The sequence below is a fragment of the Pteropus vampyrus genome, unplaced genomic scaffold, assembly GCF_000151845.1.
Source record: "Pteropus vampyrus isolate Shadow unplaced genomic scaffold, Pvam_2.0 Scaffold205, whole genome shotgun sequence".
NCBI lineage: Eukaryota > Metazoa > Chordata > Mammalia > Chiroptera > Pteropodidae > Pteropus > Pteropus vampyrus.
Window position 1 is genome coordinate 92,093 of NW_011888986.1, and position 17,467 is coordinate 109,559.

The following is a 17,467-nucleotide window of genomic DNA, read 5'->3' on the forward strand; positions in this document are numbered from 1 at the left end:
TCTAGGAGGATAAATGTCCTTTCACGTCAACAAATATACAAACAAAGTCTCCTGACAATGTGAGCTGTGCACACTTCTATGGGCCAGGCACCTGCTGGGGGTGTTTGTAAGGCATCTCCCCTTTGAGGGAGAGGTGAGATTTAATAATATAAGCTACCTGAGGTTCAAACCTACCTTCTGCCTTTCAGTCTGCCTTCCTTCTTCCACACATCCTCAGCCAAGTACCTATTTCTAAATCTTGCCTCACTCTTTCATGCTGCAGAAACATGTGATAAGATGCCCATCAGAACAGAAAACCCTGTATCCTGAATCTCCCTGGGCATGGACAGGAGAGCTATGCTGAGAGGGCTGGAACTTGGCTCTTGAGCAAGTTGCTTGAAACACTGAACAATGTATTTGGCTTCCCAGTGAGGTGCCCACGCATAGGGGAAATAAGGACAAAATCCATGTGTTTGGGGTCAATTCCTGATCCCTGTGTGGTGCTGCCCTTAGGCCTGTTGTCAGCTGGAAGGAGGTGAAAGAACAGATATGTAGAACATACATATCTTTTCACCAACCTAGAAGTGTCACCATCACTCATCTTGACATTTCTCAAATATTTTCTCGGGCATGTCAGATGCGGGCTCGTCCTTGGTTTTGTTTCCTGTCTGGGAATCTAGGAGACGGGAGCTGGCCTGCAGTGCAGTCTCCTCCCCACGGGAAGCCTTGCTAGAAGTAGAATCGAACCCTGAGCAAGCGGTGATGAGGTCCTGGCCTCAGTCCACACCCATCTCAGTCCACCTCTGGTCTTGGGGACCCATTCGCCTCCCATGTAAAACAGAGGGTGAATTAGACCTGGGACTCTTGTGTCATCTCCTTAGTACTTAATTTTGGAAAGGGCTGTCCTCCAAACCTGGTGGACTCCATAGTAAATCTACTTTTTTCACTCCTTTCCATAACAAAAAGAGTGGACTGTTCAAGCCCCAATTAAGGAACTTGAGTATCTCTGTTGTCCAGGTGACCTCCAGGAACATGTGATGTGTCCTTCAGCTTCTAAGGACTCCAGGGAAGAGACTACCAGGCTCGGATAAGGGGCCCTTCTGGCTCAAACTCTTAGCATTCCACCTCAATATGGGCACGTTTCAAGGTCAGGTTGGCAAGAATAAATGTGTGTCAGGAAGATCTTTAACAAGAAGACATAAAGAAACCTTTCCAACCCCTTCACTGGCCAATTCCTAATAGCAAAGATTAGAAATTGCTTCTCTGAATAGAGGAGCCAGCTGCCAACAACTTACTTTGAAAATAGATCACTTACTACACCCTTTTACACCTGTCAACATGTGATTTCCAATAGTGCATTCAGTTGGCAGCTTTCACGCTGTTTTGCAAATAGGCAGAACCTGAAAGGCGGCTGCCAGGACAGAGGTGCACTTGCCCTGGTGTTGGCTGCCACCTTGTGGGCGATCAGGGAGCGGCCGTGCTGTGTCTGCCTGGGAGCTCTGGGCTGGCCCAAGCATTCACTGTGCCCGGAGGCTCCTGCCGGGGGCCAGGCCAGCCCACTGTTCATGCTTATGTTGAAGACAGTGTGATGGCAATCCCTCCCTTCTTTCCCCTCCCCTTACAGCTCCTATGAGAGGCTTAACCCAAAGAAATGAACCCCTTGAGGAGAGATAACGAGGGGTGCGGGGAATCAGCTCCTGCACTCTTGGATTCCAGAGGGCGACCCCCTCCCCATCCCTTGCAGCCCATGGTTCTGCCCTGTCCCCCTCCCACACACCCCTGGGCTCTGGGGAACTGGGTTGGGCCTCATCACCTGTTGGGTCATTAGGTTATTATAACAGGAGGGGGCCTAATTCTGAGCTGCCATTTGATAGCTTCAGAGGGGTTTGGAGTGTGTGAAAAGCAGTGCGTCCCTGAGCATGGCATTGTACAGAACCTCCGTCCATTCTCAGATGGACCCAGAGTTGCCTGAGCTGTGGGCCCACGCCTGCCTCCCTTCTGTTCACACTCTCCTCAGTCTCCACAGACAGCATCTCTTCATCTCCTCCCCATGATCCTCAGGTGCAGGATGTTACTGATTTAACTCCTGAAGCAGGGACAGGAGATGTGATTTTCTCAGGGCCCACAGGAGGGACAGTGGAAACGGGCTGGTCCAACTTCACAAGCCATGGACAGACTCCAGGCACGGGGCTGGGGGATGACCCCAGCTCTTGGGTGTGGAGCACACCGGCCCTTCCTTGAGGGGCTGGAATTCATCTTCACAGGAACAATTACCACCAGGGATGCCTTTTCAGGTAATAGCTCCAGGCCTTCTCTGGGAGTTAGAACACTTTGTGCTGGCTCTTTCTTCTCTCTTTACTAGTTCTCTATCTCTTTCTGTCTCTGTCTCTCTCTCTCTCTCGCACTCTCACACTCTCCCACTCACACATGCACACGATTTGCTGAGCCCCAGAATTTCACTGAGATTTCCTCTGACCTCTAAAGCCTTGGACTATTTCATATGGGAGGGGACCGGGAAGAAGAGGGGCTCCAACCCGTGGCCTGCCTGGTGGGGTTGGAGCTGATTATGTCAGGGCTTTTGGGGCTTTTTGGGGTCAAAGGATAAAGCTAGAACATACTGGCTGGACTGGACACAACTGTCCTACAGATCTGCCTGGACAAAACCATGCAGCCCTGGGGAGAGAGGCCCCAATGACAGCCTGGGAACCACAGCTTGCGGGGTACTTAAATTCCCCAGTGGGTGAATTTAGGACGCTGGAAAACCCCCTCAAGACATTATCTAGATCCTCTGCAGAGATGTGATATCCAATAGGGGTCACACTCACAGCCACTGGGCTAGGACTCCAACTTCCTGCTGGGGAACACAACACTTGGCTCAGATTATCTCAAAATGAGGCTGGCACTGTAGCTCTTCCTGATGTGTGAGAGCCCCATGGCAGGTAAATGCAGCAAGTCCTTCAGAAGGCTATGGCCTGGCATCAGCTGTCCCCTGTGGGCTATAGAAGGCATCCCCATCAACTCACAGAATGGCCTCAGGGTCCAGCTTGGAAAGAACCATCAGGCAGGTCAGCTAGAACCTCTGTGAGCTTGGAGCAAAGCTAAGGTCTGAGGCCGGTGGGGATCCAGCCGCTTCTGAGCATTTAAGATGAGCCAGTAAATCAAAGAGAAAGCATCCTTTACAGAGTCTTGCCCCTCAAATTCACATGCTGAAGTCTAAACTCCTAGTCCCGTAGAATGCAACCACATTTGGAAACAAGTGTATTGCAGGTGTGATTAGTTAAGATGAAGTCACAGGGTGGTCCCTTATAAAAAGGGGAAACTTGAACCTAGAGCCAAACACAACAGAAGGAAGACCATGTGAGGACACAGGGAGAAGATGGTCATACGCATATCTGAGCAGAGAGGCCTCAGGAGAAACCAGTCCTGCTAAACATTGATCTCACACTTCCAGCCTCCAGAACCCTGAGATGATAAATGTCTGTTGTTTATGCCCCTCAGGCTGTGGTGTTTGTTATGCAGCCCTGGGATGTGACCATGCAGAAATGCTTGACTGGGTGAGGAGTTGGTACCACTGGCCTCAAGGACAAGCATGTGAAACATGGTCTTGAGCAGAATGTGATGACCATACCCAGCTCCAGACACACACCTAGGTGTGCAGAGAGGTGCACCAGACACAATCTGAAAACCCCATTTGGGAAGACCTGTGAGATGTGGGTGGGGAGTGGCAAGGCCAGGTCTTGCACTTCATGTGGACTCCAGGTTAGGGTGCCCCGTCAGTGTCTCTGGCTTCTGAGGCAACATGTGGGACCCTGAGACGTTCGACAGTGGGGTGGGGCATTCGTAGGTGATGGGGAGCCAGGGACATTTTCATCTTCTTTATGGATCTGGCCTTGGTTCCATCCATAGGTAGCAAGGCCTTGGGAAAAAAGGGTGGAGAATGTGTGGGGCGGGGAGGGGCCTTCTTGGAGCCTGACGATGTACTGATGGGGCCAAGCTCCAGGGGGCCCAGCCTGGGCTGCAGAGGAAGTAGTGAGCATCCAGGCAGAACTTGCACTACAGCGTGCTACTCGCCCACCTCCTCCCACAGCACCTGTACCCTTCTCTCCCCCTCCCTGTTCCTCCCTCCTTCCCTCTCTTTCTCCTTTCTCATGTTTTCTCTCCCTTCTTCCTCATCCTCTTCCTCCTCTTTCCTATTTTTCTTCTTATTTCCACTCTCCTATCACCCAGCTTCTCTCCACCATACTGGCCATCAGCAGAGGCAGATTCTCCAGGAAGCTAATGCATTGTAACTCCCAGGACCCAAGTTTGCAAGGGTTTCTTCCAAGATCCTGGAAGAGAAGACTTAGCAACGCAGTCACATTTTTTAAATAAAATTTCCCAAAATGAGAAGTAATCTCTCAGTACAGCTGTCTCTTTCCCCTCCATGTTCCCTGGGTAGCACTGGAAGAGCTGCAGGCACTGCGAACATTCTGAGAAAGAAAAGACCAGCTAGGGATCCAACAGCCTGGGCCTGTGGGATGCATTTACATGGTTTTCTGTCTCTCTCATGCACATTTGCTATCCCAGCCATCCAGTGCACCAAGGCCACCATCCACTTAACTGAGTACCTAGTTCGAAATGGGAGGTGGCAAATGATAGGAGCATGTCCCCTTGTACCGGCACTAGGGCTGTGGGGTGTGCAAGTGTCTGTATATGGAGTTGCACATTTTATATCTCCCAACGCCCTGGGCCACGTCTTAGCTCTGTGCACACCTGGACTGGACCAGCTCTGGTGGTGCAAATGACACCTTTCTTAGAGGCAGCTGCACCACTGTATATATGAGCATCAAGCTCCACAGCCTGCACTGCCCTGGCTCTGGGATGGCATGAGAGACACTTAATTTCCTCTGTCCAAGGGAGCAACTCATCCAAGGGTTCCGGGATGTCCGAACCCGGTGATGTGGATCTCCACCTGGTATCTGAAAGGGAATCGCTTCTGGCCAAAATTCCTTTGGATTTTTTCACTGCTGGGACTCTCCAAGCCATTGGGAATGCAGGTGCTAGCCATGGCGTTCCTGCTAGGATCTCCTGAATCTTCTCTTGAGCAACACCTGGACTCCTCAGTTTCCTCTGAGTCATCCTGGGCTGACCACAGCTCCTGACACCTCCTCCAGTTCCCGCTGACACCCTTGTACCCCGATTTGTCAGACTCTACAGACAGAGAGGGAGTGAAGGATGCAGCCCAGCTCCCAGCACTATTTTCCTGACCTGCTGAGCCAACATGGACAGGCTGCTCATGATATTGACCTCTCCATGCTACAGATTTTCCTGTTCTTCCATGGAATGTTGGAACCTAAATGACAGAAAGGTGATAACTATTACAGGGAAAACTACTGAGCCAAGAGAATACAAGGCCCTTATCACTGAACCAGTTTGGAATTTCCGGGGCCCTGTGAAGAACTGCATCGAGGCATTCAATGACTGATCGTCATCAGGTCTACACCATTTGGCCTCAAATGGAGAAACCCAACTTGCTGACATTCAGCTATGACTCTGATATTCAACTTCCTCTCCCAGGTCCCCAAATGGTTCCAAGACCCCACGTCAGAGAGCTGATAAGGAGGAGCACCACGATAGACCACACAAAGGCAATAAGCCTTACCTCCTGGTGCACTGTTAAAGATTAACAATGCCTGCCCCGCCCCCCCACCTCCCAGCGCCCACTCCAGGCCAATGAAGCCATGCCCTGGGGACAGACCGGCAGTCAGGCCCCAAAACTAGTGGTTTTATATAAAGAAATCTTGTTGGCCTCTTTTTTGGTGCTCTTTTCTGAGTCTTGGCCTTTTCATTTGTAAAATGACGAGTTAATAACGGCCATCTCAAAAGTTGGTTGCTTTTAGACTTAAAATAGAAAATATACTTGAAAATGCTTTGCGAGCTGAAAATGTTATGCAAATAAAAGTTCTATTATACAATCTTCAAGAATAACACCACACACATCTAGTCCACCAAATCAAGCTAAACCATTTGTGTGGGTGAGCAATGCTTTGGCCATTCACACGTTGTTCCGTGTTTATTAGGAACCCCTTTGCATGCTGGTCTGCCCAGTGGTGAGAGGTAGAATCAATGAGTTGATGGAGGCATTACATAGGCACTTGTTTCTCTGACCTACAGTGCTCACGGGGTGCTTTACAAAGGCTGAGAATGGGGAGAGGAAGACTGAAACCTACGGATTCTAATGTCACTCTCAGATGACGTGGTTGAATAGTATAATCTGTTTTCTCTTCTGGTGAAACGTCCAAGAATCACCAGCAGCCTGAGGCCTGGGTAGCTGCCTTGGGACTACTTGGGCTGTGACTGGCTGCTGCATGTGAGGAACTGTGAAGCTGGAGCCCTCCTTCAGGCCACTGACTTTTCAGGGGACCAATGAGAGAGGAAATGTTGGTTGTAAAATCCATTCTGCAGGTTTGGCTGGCTTCTCAGGGGGCAGGGCAGGCAGTCACAGCAAAAATCCAAGTTCCATTGAGAAAGGACCTGCAGGCCTGAAGAGAATACTTCCCCCCACTCCTCCGATAAACTACTTGTCACCTCTCTTTGAGGCTTCTGTGCCCAGCACCCACACCACCCTCTCTACTCCCAGAAGGGCCACAGCTGGGGTTCCCCCACAAGCAGAGGAGGAAAAGCAGACCTTTCATTGTGAATGGAAGTACTCAGCTCTTAAGAAGACTTACGTAAAAGTGCATCATGCCCTAGGTCAAGACCCGCTGGGGAGGAGCGTTAATGTCTGTGACTGCCAGTAAGTGGGGAAACTGGTTCTGCACACTATGAGCCAAGTAGGAAAAGCAGTGACCAAGTTGGTTAATAATAGAAAGTTATTTTCATGTGAAGGAGTATTAGAAGTGCAAGAACATCTGGGAAAAATAAAAAAGACAAAGATACCTGTTCAACACAGAGTCACACACATATATGTACCATCTCCAGAGATCAGCTTTATCTCTGGGTAGAGTGGCATCTGCTGGGAGCCTGGTCTGCTAGTGTCTGCTGTGTGGTTAGCTCACCTCCCTTCTGTTAGGATTTTCCTGCCCTGTACATAATAATCGCACAAGGTACAAAACTGAGATAATTGGCTTCATTAAGCATTTTGTTTTCTTTTCAGGGTTGAATGTAGGCAGAGCAAAAGAAGGGGAGGTGGCGGGTCGGGGGCTTGCTGGGCAGCTTGTGTCCCTACGTTCTGACAGACGCCTGGGGTAACAGTGTGCTGCCGTGTAAGTGTGCCCAGCTGGGAGCTGCTGGCCACCAGAACGCCCCCTGGCATCCTTGGGGACATGTCTGGTGCCAGAAGCGGTGATCTGCCTGGCACTTTGAGTGTGAGAGGAGATGCTACCGTTGATATTCTCTGTGACTCTCAGGCATATTACGGAACTGAAAACCAAGTTTCCGAGCAGTGCATGGGGGTGGCTTACGCACGCCCACAAAATTATTTCTTCTGGGACCACCCACTTGGTAAGGACTAGGACTTAGTAAGATGGTTTTCTCGGTACGTGTTGACTCCTACGATTCCTTAGCTGCTCACTTTCTATGAGGCCCAGGCCTCTCCTCTGCTCTCAAGCAGGGAAGGAAGGAGTATTTACTGCATGTATTCCAGCTGGCTTCATCACCTCATGTGGTTTATAGAAACTCATGATGTCATTTGATATGAACTGTGGAGAAAAAATGGTACCAGACACTGGCTTTTTGTTTTTATGAATGAGGAAGAGTTGTTTATGAACAACATGCATATTTCTCTCATTATTCCACAGTTTAATGACAATCATGGAAAACAGAGTCATTCAAAACCCTGAAGGACTGCAAAGACGTGGAGTCTTATGACGCATGGCTTTGGTACAATAATGCCTAGCTAGAAAAGTAGTTCCTGGAAATGTCTCCAGCTGAGTGGCATGGGTGGGGGTGGCAATGAGAGCATTACCAGATCAGCTGATGCCCCATAGCAGGCAGTGTCCCTCAGCCCTGGCCAGATTGTGAGTTTAGGCAAGCACAGGATATGCTGAATCCTAGCTCAGGCTGTGCTGGGCATCCAGGTGGATGCTCACTGGATCTGGTAGTGGTGGCTCTGAAAAAGTGCTCTTTCATTATCTAGATTAATTTTGTAAAACTACAAAATAATAAGTGTCCTAAAAAGAGCTCTTTGTAATGAAACATAAGTTAGGTGCGCTAGGTTCTCCTGCCTTATCAAAATGCTATGATTTCTTTTTTTCTTTGAAGGAAAAATTGATTATATGTGTGTATATATCTCTGTGTTTATATGTGTATGAGAGAGAGAGAGAGACAGAGAGAGAGACAGAAAGAAAGACAGAGAGAGACATAGAGGGAGGACATGATGTATAAACGACCAACATTTGAGAATATGACTGGCTGGGTTTTCAGCTACTAAGAACATGATGGGCACTTCTTCTGCTTCTTTGGCTGGTTCCAGTGACAGAACTTCCTCCCCCGAAGTGCCCAGTATCCATTCCACTGTAGAGATCCTTTCCTCATGGGCGGCAAGTGTCCCAACATGTGAGGAACACCAGTCTGTCTCCCTAATAGGCTTTGAGCACAATGGTGGTTCTGTGTTCAAAGAAGTGGGGAAAATGCCAAGCTAACAAAGTGTATACAAAGATCTTTGTTGCGATACTCCTGGAACTCTGAGTGGGTAATGGGCACTGAGACCCTTGGTGGGAGCACATTCGGACTTATCTAGTCAGGGAAACTCCTGCTTGCCCAGCACGATTCTGCTGTCTAGACTCACATTTGCTGCAACACACTTGTGAGATGGTTTCCAAGCTTCTCTTTGGGTGGATGGCAGAGAAAGGGAGGAGGACTAGTGTGAGGAGTCTGAGGGCACTTTACCTCTGCAGAATTCGCACCTGAGAAAATGCCATGATTTAGGGGACTTGCTGTCTCTGAAGCAAGGGTGAATTTCCATCCTGAGGCCACAGGCCAGCATCCAGGAGAAGGAAGCAATTGCTGCCTAAAGCGGGAGACACCTGCATTATATATCTCAAACTAAAAAAGAATTTGAAAAATCAAAATCTCGTTCTGGCTCTTTCAGAATGCTTTCTTCTTTCTCTGAAAAGAGAATATGTTTATGGACCAGTTCTGAAATCTCCTCCTAACTTTGAAAAGACAAGCCCAGGTCTTAAAATCTGTACCTGAGCTCACTGTATGCTAAAGCCACCTCAGGTCACCGCTTCCAATGATTACACGCTGATGCATACATATCAGTGATTTCTGCCCCTCTCCAGTGTTGAAGGAATCTGAAGTCAAATGTCAGCTTCTCTCCCGAACCATCACAGGGAGCTATCTGCTGGCCCACAGAATCCCCACCAGCAAGGAAGTTCATCACCGTGGCCTTGGGGCCCAAACCATGGCTCCCAATGACATTGTGATAATATGGCTCCAGGCCTATTTGGCCTTGTATGTGCTAGTATAGGCAGTTGGTAACCCTCAGCTGTGATTATGCAGATCGAGGCTGAGTTTCTATGACTTGCCCAAGGTCAGTGCTAGAGATCTACCTCTCTGTATTGTACTCAATTTCACCCTCGCTCTCTCACAGCTTCTAGAGCTATGGGCCAAAGGGCTGTCCAGCAGTCTGTGCCATGCCCATCTTGGGGCTGTCCTGGTCTCAGAGCTCACCATGGGAGCATAAGGCTAGCTAACCTGGGTCTCCTCCAAAACTCTGCCAGCCAGGACCAGGGGGACCTCTGGTGGGGTGTGGGGGAGATGATGACAGGAGCGTCTCTAATGCTTGATCCCAGGCCCAGAGTGAGAGGAAGAGATGAGTACAGCCACCAGCATGTGTCACTGGGGCAGGATGACTGCCCCACACTGGAATTTAAGTGCTCATTTGGAATAAAGTTCAATGCGGGTGTGTGTGTGTGTGTGTGTGTGTGTGTGTGTGTGTGTGTGTGCTGTATGTGGTATGTGTGTGTACATACGTGTGGTGTGTTGATGCATGTATTTAAAGGGTATGCATATTTATGCGGTATGTGTGAGAAGTGTACATATGTATGTGATGCGAGTGCACATGTGTGTGCCGTACGTGGTATGTGTGCATGTACATATGTGTGTATGTACAGGGTATGCATATTTATGTGGCGTGTGCGAGGGGTATATGTATGTATATATGTGGTGTGCATGCACATGTATGTGTGTGTGTAATCTTCCTTCAAAGAGGTGATGGGAGCTCTGCAATTTCTCCCCAGACTCCCCCCAAGAGCTCTGTACACTATCTTTGCAGAGAAAAAGAAAGCTCAGAACCCTGCTTTGGCCATTCTGGCATCTCGGGTCCGTCAGCTCACTCTCCATCAAGGTATGACGTGCATGGGCTGTGAGGCTCTTGCTGGGCAGATCTCCTGCCCCTGAACAGAGGATCATGCTAGGCCTGGGCCCTCCTGGACTGGCCTTTCTCTTCTGTGGATGGCAGAAGCTCACAGACCTGATCCGAGGGGACTGCATACATTTATCCTTTTAGGACATAGCTTGGGAACTTAACATTTAAAAACAAAAAACCCCATGCATTTGACAATGCTGCTTAACACTGTTTATTTGACGGTGTCACCTATCATATTCTAACAATGTCCATGAAAATTATCAAAAAGCTAATTTTAGATTTTTATTTAAAATCACGGTTAATAAAAAGTCCAGTGACAAAAGGTAGCTCTTCTGAAATGGATGGAGGATACTGGTTAACCAGTCAAGTGTGTTCTTGGGAGGCTGGGGGGTCTGAAAATCTGGCGGTTGGCCCTGCGTGTGAAAATCCAGAGGGAGCTGCAGTCCTTGGGCTGGTATAAATGTGAGGTCACCACCCAACAAATCAAAGCGAGGCTGGTGACAGCAAGCGTGGGGAAAGGACATGCACAAGTGAAAACACATGTGATTATTTTAACCACAGAATGGATTACATGTTTGTTACGCAAAGCTTCGATCCTGCTCAGGGTCAAGGTGTTTATGGCCTCAGCAGTCGATTGGTGCTGGCCTGGCCAGGGCAGTCTGTGTATCCACGATGCCCTTTTGTTCCCGCAACAAGGACCAGAAGGTGAAGGCACATGGAGTGAGCCCAGACCCATGTAAAGACACGGCTAGAATCGTGAGAAGGGCAACATGTATGTGAAATCTAGTACAGGCAGGATACATTGTACAAGTGCTTACCTTCCAAATTTAGCTCATTCACATTATAAATACTACTTCGATGAAGTTGGCTTTCCCTCTGTGCCTTCTTCTGTAGTCACAGGACACAGGACACAATTGTCACTAGAGAGGACTTGCACACACTGCCACAGTGGGAATTCTACAGACAGAAACTCCCCACACCACCAGGAGAGGCACAGGAGACGTGGAAGACAGGAGCATCTGCCACTATAGGGCTGGGTTTCTCTCCAGTCAAATTCCAGCTTTTCTTTATCCTTAGACTCTTGGGAGGGGTGGGGAGCTGCCAGAGAGTGTGGGAGCTCTCCCCAGAAAGAGGACAAAGATCTCTACACAGTTATTGCACATGTGCAACCTGAGTGCTGTGAGCATGTGGCCTTTTCTGAAAACACACTCTGGAGGTAGAAGAAGGAGCTAGCAGTATGGCTTCTTTCTAAGATGTCATCACTGCTGCATCAAACCCTTCCTTTTATGATTCTAAGTCTACATGTGGCCTGACCATAGAGATTTTGTCTTTAATCTTTTTAATTTTGGAGACTCTAAATCATGTGCATTGCCACTGTTTTGAGTATCTGATCAGCACCCAGGGATCCCCTAACAAAATGATTAAACCACCAGGTAGCATGATTTTAACAGGCCTGGATGGTTTCTAAAAATTTCTTAACATAAGTTTTACAAGTGACTCATGTCTTCTTCTGGCTAAGGATGCCAACTTGCTGCTTTCTCCACGCAGGCTCTGTGAAGAGTAGGGCCTGCTTGCCCACACCGGGTTGGATACACACTTTAAAATGTCTCAGGTGTAACTGAAGATGAGATGATCTGAGTTTATGTTTCTTGGCTGATCTAAGAATGATGGCTAATTATCTCTAATTTTCAAGTGCTACCACAAACTGATATCAATGGGCTAATGATCTGTGTAAGATCAAACATTATTCAAGGACTAACTAAAACTAGGGGACTAGAAAAGAATTCTTGGGTTTTGTACCTTCAACCCAAAGCCACACTCAATAAAGCCCACTAGTTGAGGGGATAAAGGTCTGTGACTTTATTATGAATTAATACTTTAGAAACTCATCTTTAGATGCCGTTGGCCTCCACTATAAGTACAGAAAAAGACAAAAATTCTGTCTGCACCCTCTTTTCAAGGGAGAGGAAGCATGGACCACACTAAGTAGATGACAATCCACAGCATCCTGTCTACCCTTAATCACACTCGAGATGATGGACATTTTCTCCCCTACGTGTTCTCCACAAAGAGCTTTATTTACTAGTCTCCATCCAAGTTCAGTCTTCCTAGACTCTTTGGGAGAGAGGCTTTCAGGGGGTCAGTAGCCAAGTCAATTCCTTCCAACAGGCCCCATACTTCATGCAGACGCCAGTTTTCTTTCTCAGAACACATAGAGCAAAAGCAATATCTAGACTTTTTTTCCTCTTTAACTGGCTACACTTTGGAAACTGCATTGATTGAGCTTGATTTAATTTTTTTTAAGCCTCAAAACACTTTTATTGCCAGGAAAGGTTTTTTTTCAGGGGCAGGGCTTAGTCTTTTGGCCTATCAGAGACAGATTTCTTTCTTCTCTCCCTTCCTGGCCTCCACTGCAGGCGTCACAGGTGTCACTGCACCCTCTGGATGCTGGCAACGCAACACAGGTAAGCGCTCAATACCACATGGCGGTGTCTCCAGGCTGCAATAGGTTCAGATGCAACCCAAGGCCCAGAGAACTGGAAAGACAGCAAGGAAATCTGGAAAAAGACCCTGAAAATAACTCGCCATGAAAATCATACAGACAAGATACACAAAGAAGTCCACAAGCCCTTTGACCCTGTTGTCCGTCTTCTTCCCATGGCTCCTCTGGGATGGGTTTGCTTTGTTGAGGGTTTGTTCTGGGACAGGTGTTGGGGAACCACAGTCACGGCACATCCATCTGAGGTTGGCTCTCTCAACGGGCAGAGGGAGGTGGAGGCTCAAAATCAAAGTGTTGGAACATGCTGGCTTGAGATGGCCCATCTGCTTGAAGACAGCCAGGGACGGGTGCAGGAGCCTTAGTTGACCACGTCGTAATAGTAATTGCGCAGCCGCAGTTCCACTGCTGCGAACCCGGGCCTGTTCTCCACACTGAAAAGGGAAGAGATGCATTATTGTTTGTCATTGCAGTGGTGAAAAAGTATGATCCAGCTGGGGCCTTCGCAGGCCTCGTGAGAAGGGCTGTGCCCCTTGGTGGCTTCCTCCAGAGCCAGTGGCTCACAAAGCATCCCTTCTCTCCCGCACAGGGTGACCAGAGCTTGTAGGGAATATAGTGTCAGGCCACCCTAGACCTGCAGAACCCAATCTGCATTCAGTAAGACCCCTTAGTGACTCATGTCCACCTTAAAGATGAAGAAGTGTTGCACTCGAAGTCAGCATCTTTTAACCCAGACTGTCTCTTTGTAATCTAGCAAAACACATGTTTCTGAAAAACTTAGTTGGTCAGTATGCTGCAGACATAGCTTTAAAGTGTGACTCAGAACTTTAAGAAAAAAAATAGACACAATTTAAACCTTCCTTCCCACACCCCAATCAGATGGCCTTGGATTTCTGAAAATGTGCTGTTGATATGGGTTCTTTTAAAACTCAAAATTTGTTATAGCAGAAGCAAAGATGCAGGCATGGTTTATTATACATCTTAACACAGCAAGGCTTTCCTTTTCTGTCACTTGTCAGGTGACGTAATGATATAAGTAAACTACAGATAAAAGGTTTTAACAATTTGCAATCTCTAAACAAAGTTTTATAGACTTCTCTGCTTTTTCTAACACAGTCGCACTGAATGGAACACGTTGAAAGCAAGTATTTCTTAAAAATCTGACTCTATCCTCACTTGGAAGTTACTTTTCTTATTTTTCCAAGATTTTTGGCTATATTGCAAGTGAGTAAATTTGCCCAATAAGTGAAATAGAACTTGAGGTTTAATTGTGAACTGCCCATATTTACCTTTTGACCTACAACTATAATTTTATATGGTTCAGTGTACACCCAGAACACCCAAGAAGCATGCACGAAGCCCAAGAATCACTCACCATTATAAGGGCAGAGTGGTTTCTACAGAACCAAAATGGGGTGTTTTGTCAAATGGCACCAAATACAGAAGTCCTCAATGTTGTAAAAAGGTTCTGCGACTTTAAGCGAAACCACATGTAACGAAACCAACTTGACCAAGGCTAACTGATATACACACGAGTTTCTATGGCAGCTCATCAATGTTATAATTAAATGACATTGAACCAAATGAGTACCTGCCGTAAATGGTTGCACCTATAGCTTTCAAGTGCAAACACTGCTTGAAAATATCAGCTATCTGTAGTCATGGCTGAGGACCCAGCCATGGTGGGGGTCCATGTCTCTGGCTACCAAGTTTTGTTCTAGGATGTGATGGCCAAGTCCTGGGGTTCAGGAACACACATAGACACCTGTGCCCACACAGAGGGACAGCTTCTGTCCTGCTTCTAAACTTCTGTAGCCAAAGAGAACACAACCTCATCATCTTTGTAAAACAGAGCCTTCTGCTCCAACTGTTGGGTTTAAATGCCAAAGGAGCACCTTTGAATTTTTCTGAGTGCTTCATTCACCCAGCAGCCAAGCACCAAGAAAACTAATTTAGAGAAACAGGATACAGATTGGACCCCAGGGAAGACAGCTGGTTAGGTTTCCTACCCTTTACACTATGGGTGAAGCTGCCTCTAAGAATCTAGGATGACCCTGAGCTTGGGCAGGGGAGCATGACCGAGTGTCCTGTGCATGTGCTAGTTTCCTGTCTGCCCCTCTCCTGGCCACCCCTGCCCACTCAGGCCTGGAGTGCTCTTCTGCTCTGCCCCTCATGCCCAGCAGCACCCCATCTTCTCTTCTCATTTCTTGCATCTAAGTTCCTCATCCTGCAGTTCTCAGGTGGAATGCCCCTTCCTAAAGATGACAATATGAACCCCCTAACAGAAGTATGGTTCTCCATAATTCTCCATTCTCATTCAGAGCTCCCAATGGTTTGCTCCATAGCACCAATCACGATATGTCATCATGTGTTTCTGTAAGGGCTGAGTCATTTCAAGTTTGTCTAGTAACACCCAGCCCAGTATTGTAACCACAACGGGAGATGTGTCAACCAGTGCTTATTCACAGTTCTCAGTACATGGAGGGCAGTTGTCAATTATACATCTAAAAGTATATATGTATATGCCTGTCTGTCTAAATTTTTATTTGTCATCTATCTATTCTATATACCTACCTATCCATCCATCCATCAATCCATCCATCCATCCATCCATCCATCCATTTATCCATCCATCTTTCCTCCTTCCTTCCCTCCCTTCTTTTCTCCCTCCTTCCTAGCCTGCCTGCCTTCCATGTATTGATTGATTGATCATCTGCCTATTTACCTATTATCTATCATCATCATCATCATTATCATCATCTATCTATCTCCCATCCATCCATCCATCCATCCATCCATCATTTATCCATCCGTCTTTCCTCCCTCCTTCCCTCCCTTTTTTCTTCCTCCCTCCCAGCCTGCCCGCCTTCCATCCATTTTCTATCTGTCCATCCATCTATCATCTATCAGTCAATCCATCTGTCCGTCTATCCTTCTATCATTCATCCATCCATCTACCTACCTACCTACCTACCTACCTACCTACCTACCTACCTAAAAATCTGTCTATTACCTTGGCAAAGGTGGCTGACTGTTTACAGTGGAGGAAAGCCTGGAGACTATACAAGGATCATTTGTATTTGCTTCATTGAATCCACCAGGTTCTGGAAGCTCCCATATGCTTCTGTGCCCCAGGCAACTACTTCATTTCCTTCTGTGAGAAACTATCTGGACATGGGAGGTCCTCACACATATGTGCAGCACCTTCCTGGGCCCTCCATCCTCCGGCTTTGAACTGCTGTTGGACTTATCTCTTTCTTGAGAACACACTATAGAACACATTTATTTTATAGCCTATCATTCATTGCCTGCCATCCTCACCTCCCTCAACTGCAGGCTCTTACAGGGCAGGGTCTGGCCTCTCTGTGAAGTTTGATGACGTTAACTACCCAGGTTGTCAGACAAGCTTCTGGTGCTTTTGGATTCTTCTTGTTGGCCATGACCAAGAAAATGTTTCTTTTTTTCATTCAACAGTGCGTCATTCCACTGTTTATGCTTAGACAAAATCTCTGACTGCTTCTCCCTGCACCGCTCCCACCCCCCGCCCCCAGGCCATTTCAGGTCATTACTAGAAAAACTTTAACTTTTAGAAATATAATTTGTTGGAGAAGGAATCAAAGTTTGATAAGGAGTCATCATTTCTAATTTTAGGCACGGATGGCCATCGCTCTTTCTACTCCACAGATACTTAAACTCTGTTGCTGATTCCTAAATATTTACGTGGAACTCACTGGGAAGCATTCTTGCGTTGGAAGCGATAAGAAAGACACTACAGCATGTAAGCCTCACTTAGACTGTAACCCAAACCTCCAGGTGGGAAAATACATTTGGAAACAATGTTCTCTTAAAGAGGAGAGCTCTACCTAACTCCAACTCCAGCGAATACCAGGAACTGTTCTCCCTTCCGGTCTGCTCCTTGTGGACCAACCTGGCAACAGCAGCACGAGGAGGCGCTACATGTCACAACAAAGATAGAGGCAGGAAAGCAGACTTTGTCCTGATTCCCACCACAAGAAGGCTCTAGGCGCTAAGAGTGTTCTATAGGCTCATCATGGCCCCCAGAGACAAGCAAGGGTGTGTTCTGACTGCATCTCTCTGCCCACCACGGTTCACCCCACTGGGTACATTCCTAACACCCTGCCCCCACCCTAAGTCCTCACCTCTGCCCACCCTTCCACTCCTCACTGGTCAACATCCACCACAGAGAACAACCAACAAAAATAAACATATCAGTACTAACATTAAATGCAAAACATTAACTTTAACCATCTCCGTGAGAGTTCATTTTAGTTCTAGGTTTTTTCATTTGTTTCAGAATGATTTAAAATCCATTTTTCTCAGAGGAACTGAAACCCTCCAGATGAAGCCGCAGGCAGGACCAGAGAACACTTCTAGTTAAGTGCTCACAAGCTTATGCACCCAAGGGCAGGGCTGCCCTCACCCAAAGCTTCGCACATTTCCTGACCTCGGTGTCTATTTTACTCCTAGTGAAGCATCACAGTGTGCCAGGTCTCCAAAACCCGGCAGGGTAGTGATGCACAGTCTACAAAAGGCCAGGAAAGCCTGTGCTGTTCCTGCAGCTTTGTAGGTTCTCAGGAACTGTGCTGCAAGAAAACCTTAATGGCCCACACTCATTAAGG

At 47.4% G+C, this 17,467-nt stretch overlaps 1 protein-coding gene across 3 annotated transcripts in view; it reads right to left on the reverse strand.

The window, feature by feature from the left end:
* Positions 1 to 11,017: 11,017 nt before the first annotated feature.
* Positions 11,018 to 17,467, reverse strand: part of SYK (spleen associated tyrosine kinase) — a 90,074-nt gene continuing 83,624 nt past the window's right edge. For all 3 annotated transcript variants that reach the window (XM_011372361.2, XM_011372359.2, XM_011372360.2), the window contains one exon: positions 11,018 to 13,261. In XM_011372361.2, coding sequence (XP_011370663.1) covers positions 13,189 to 13,261 — 73 coding nt within the window. In that variant the 3' untranslated portion in view covers positions 11,018 to 13,188. The remainder of the gene's footprint in view (positions 13,262 to 17,467) is intronic.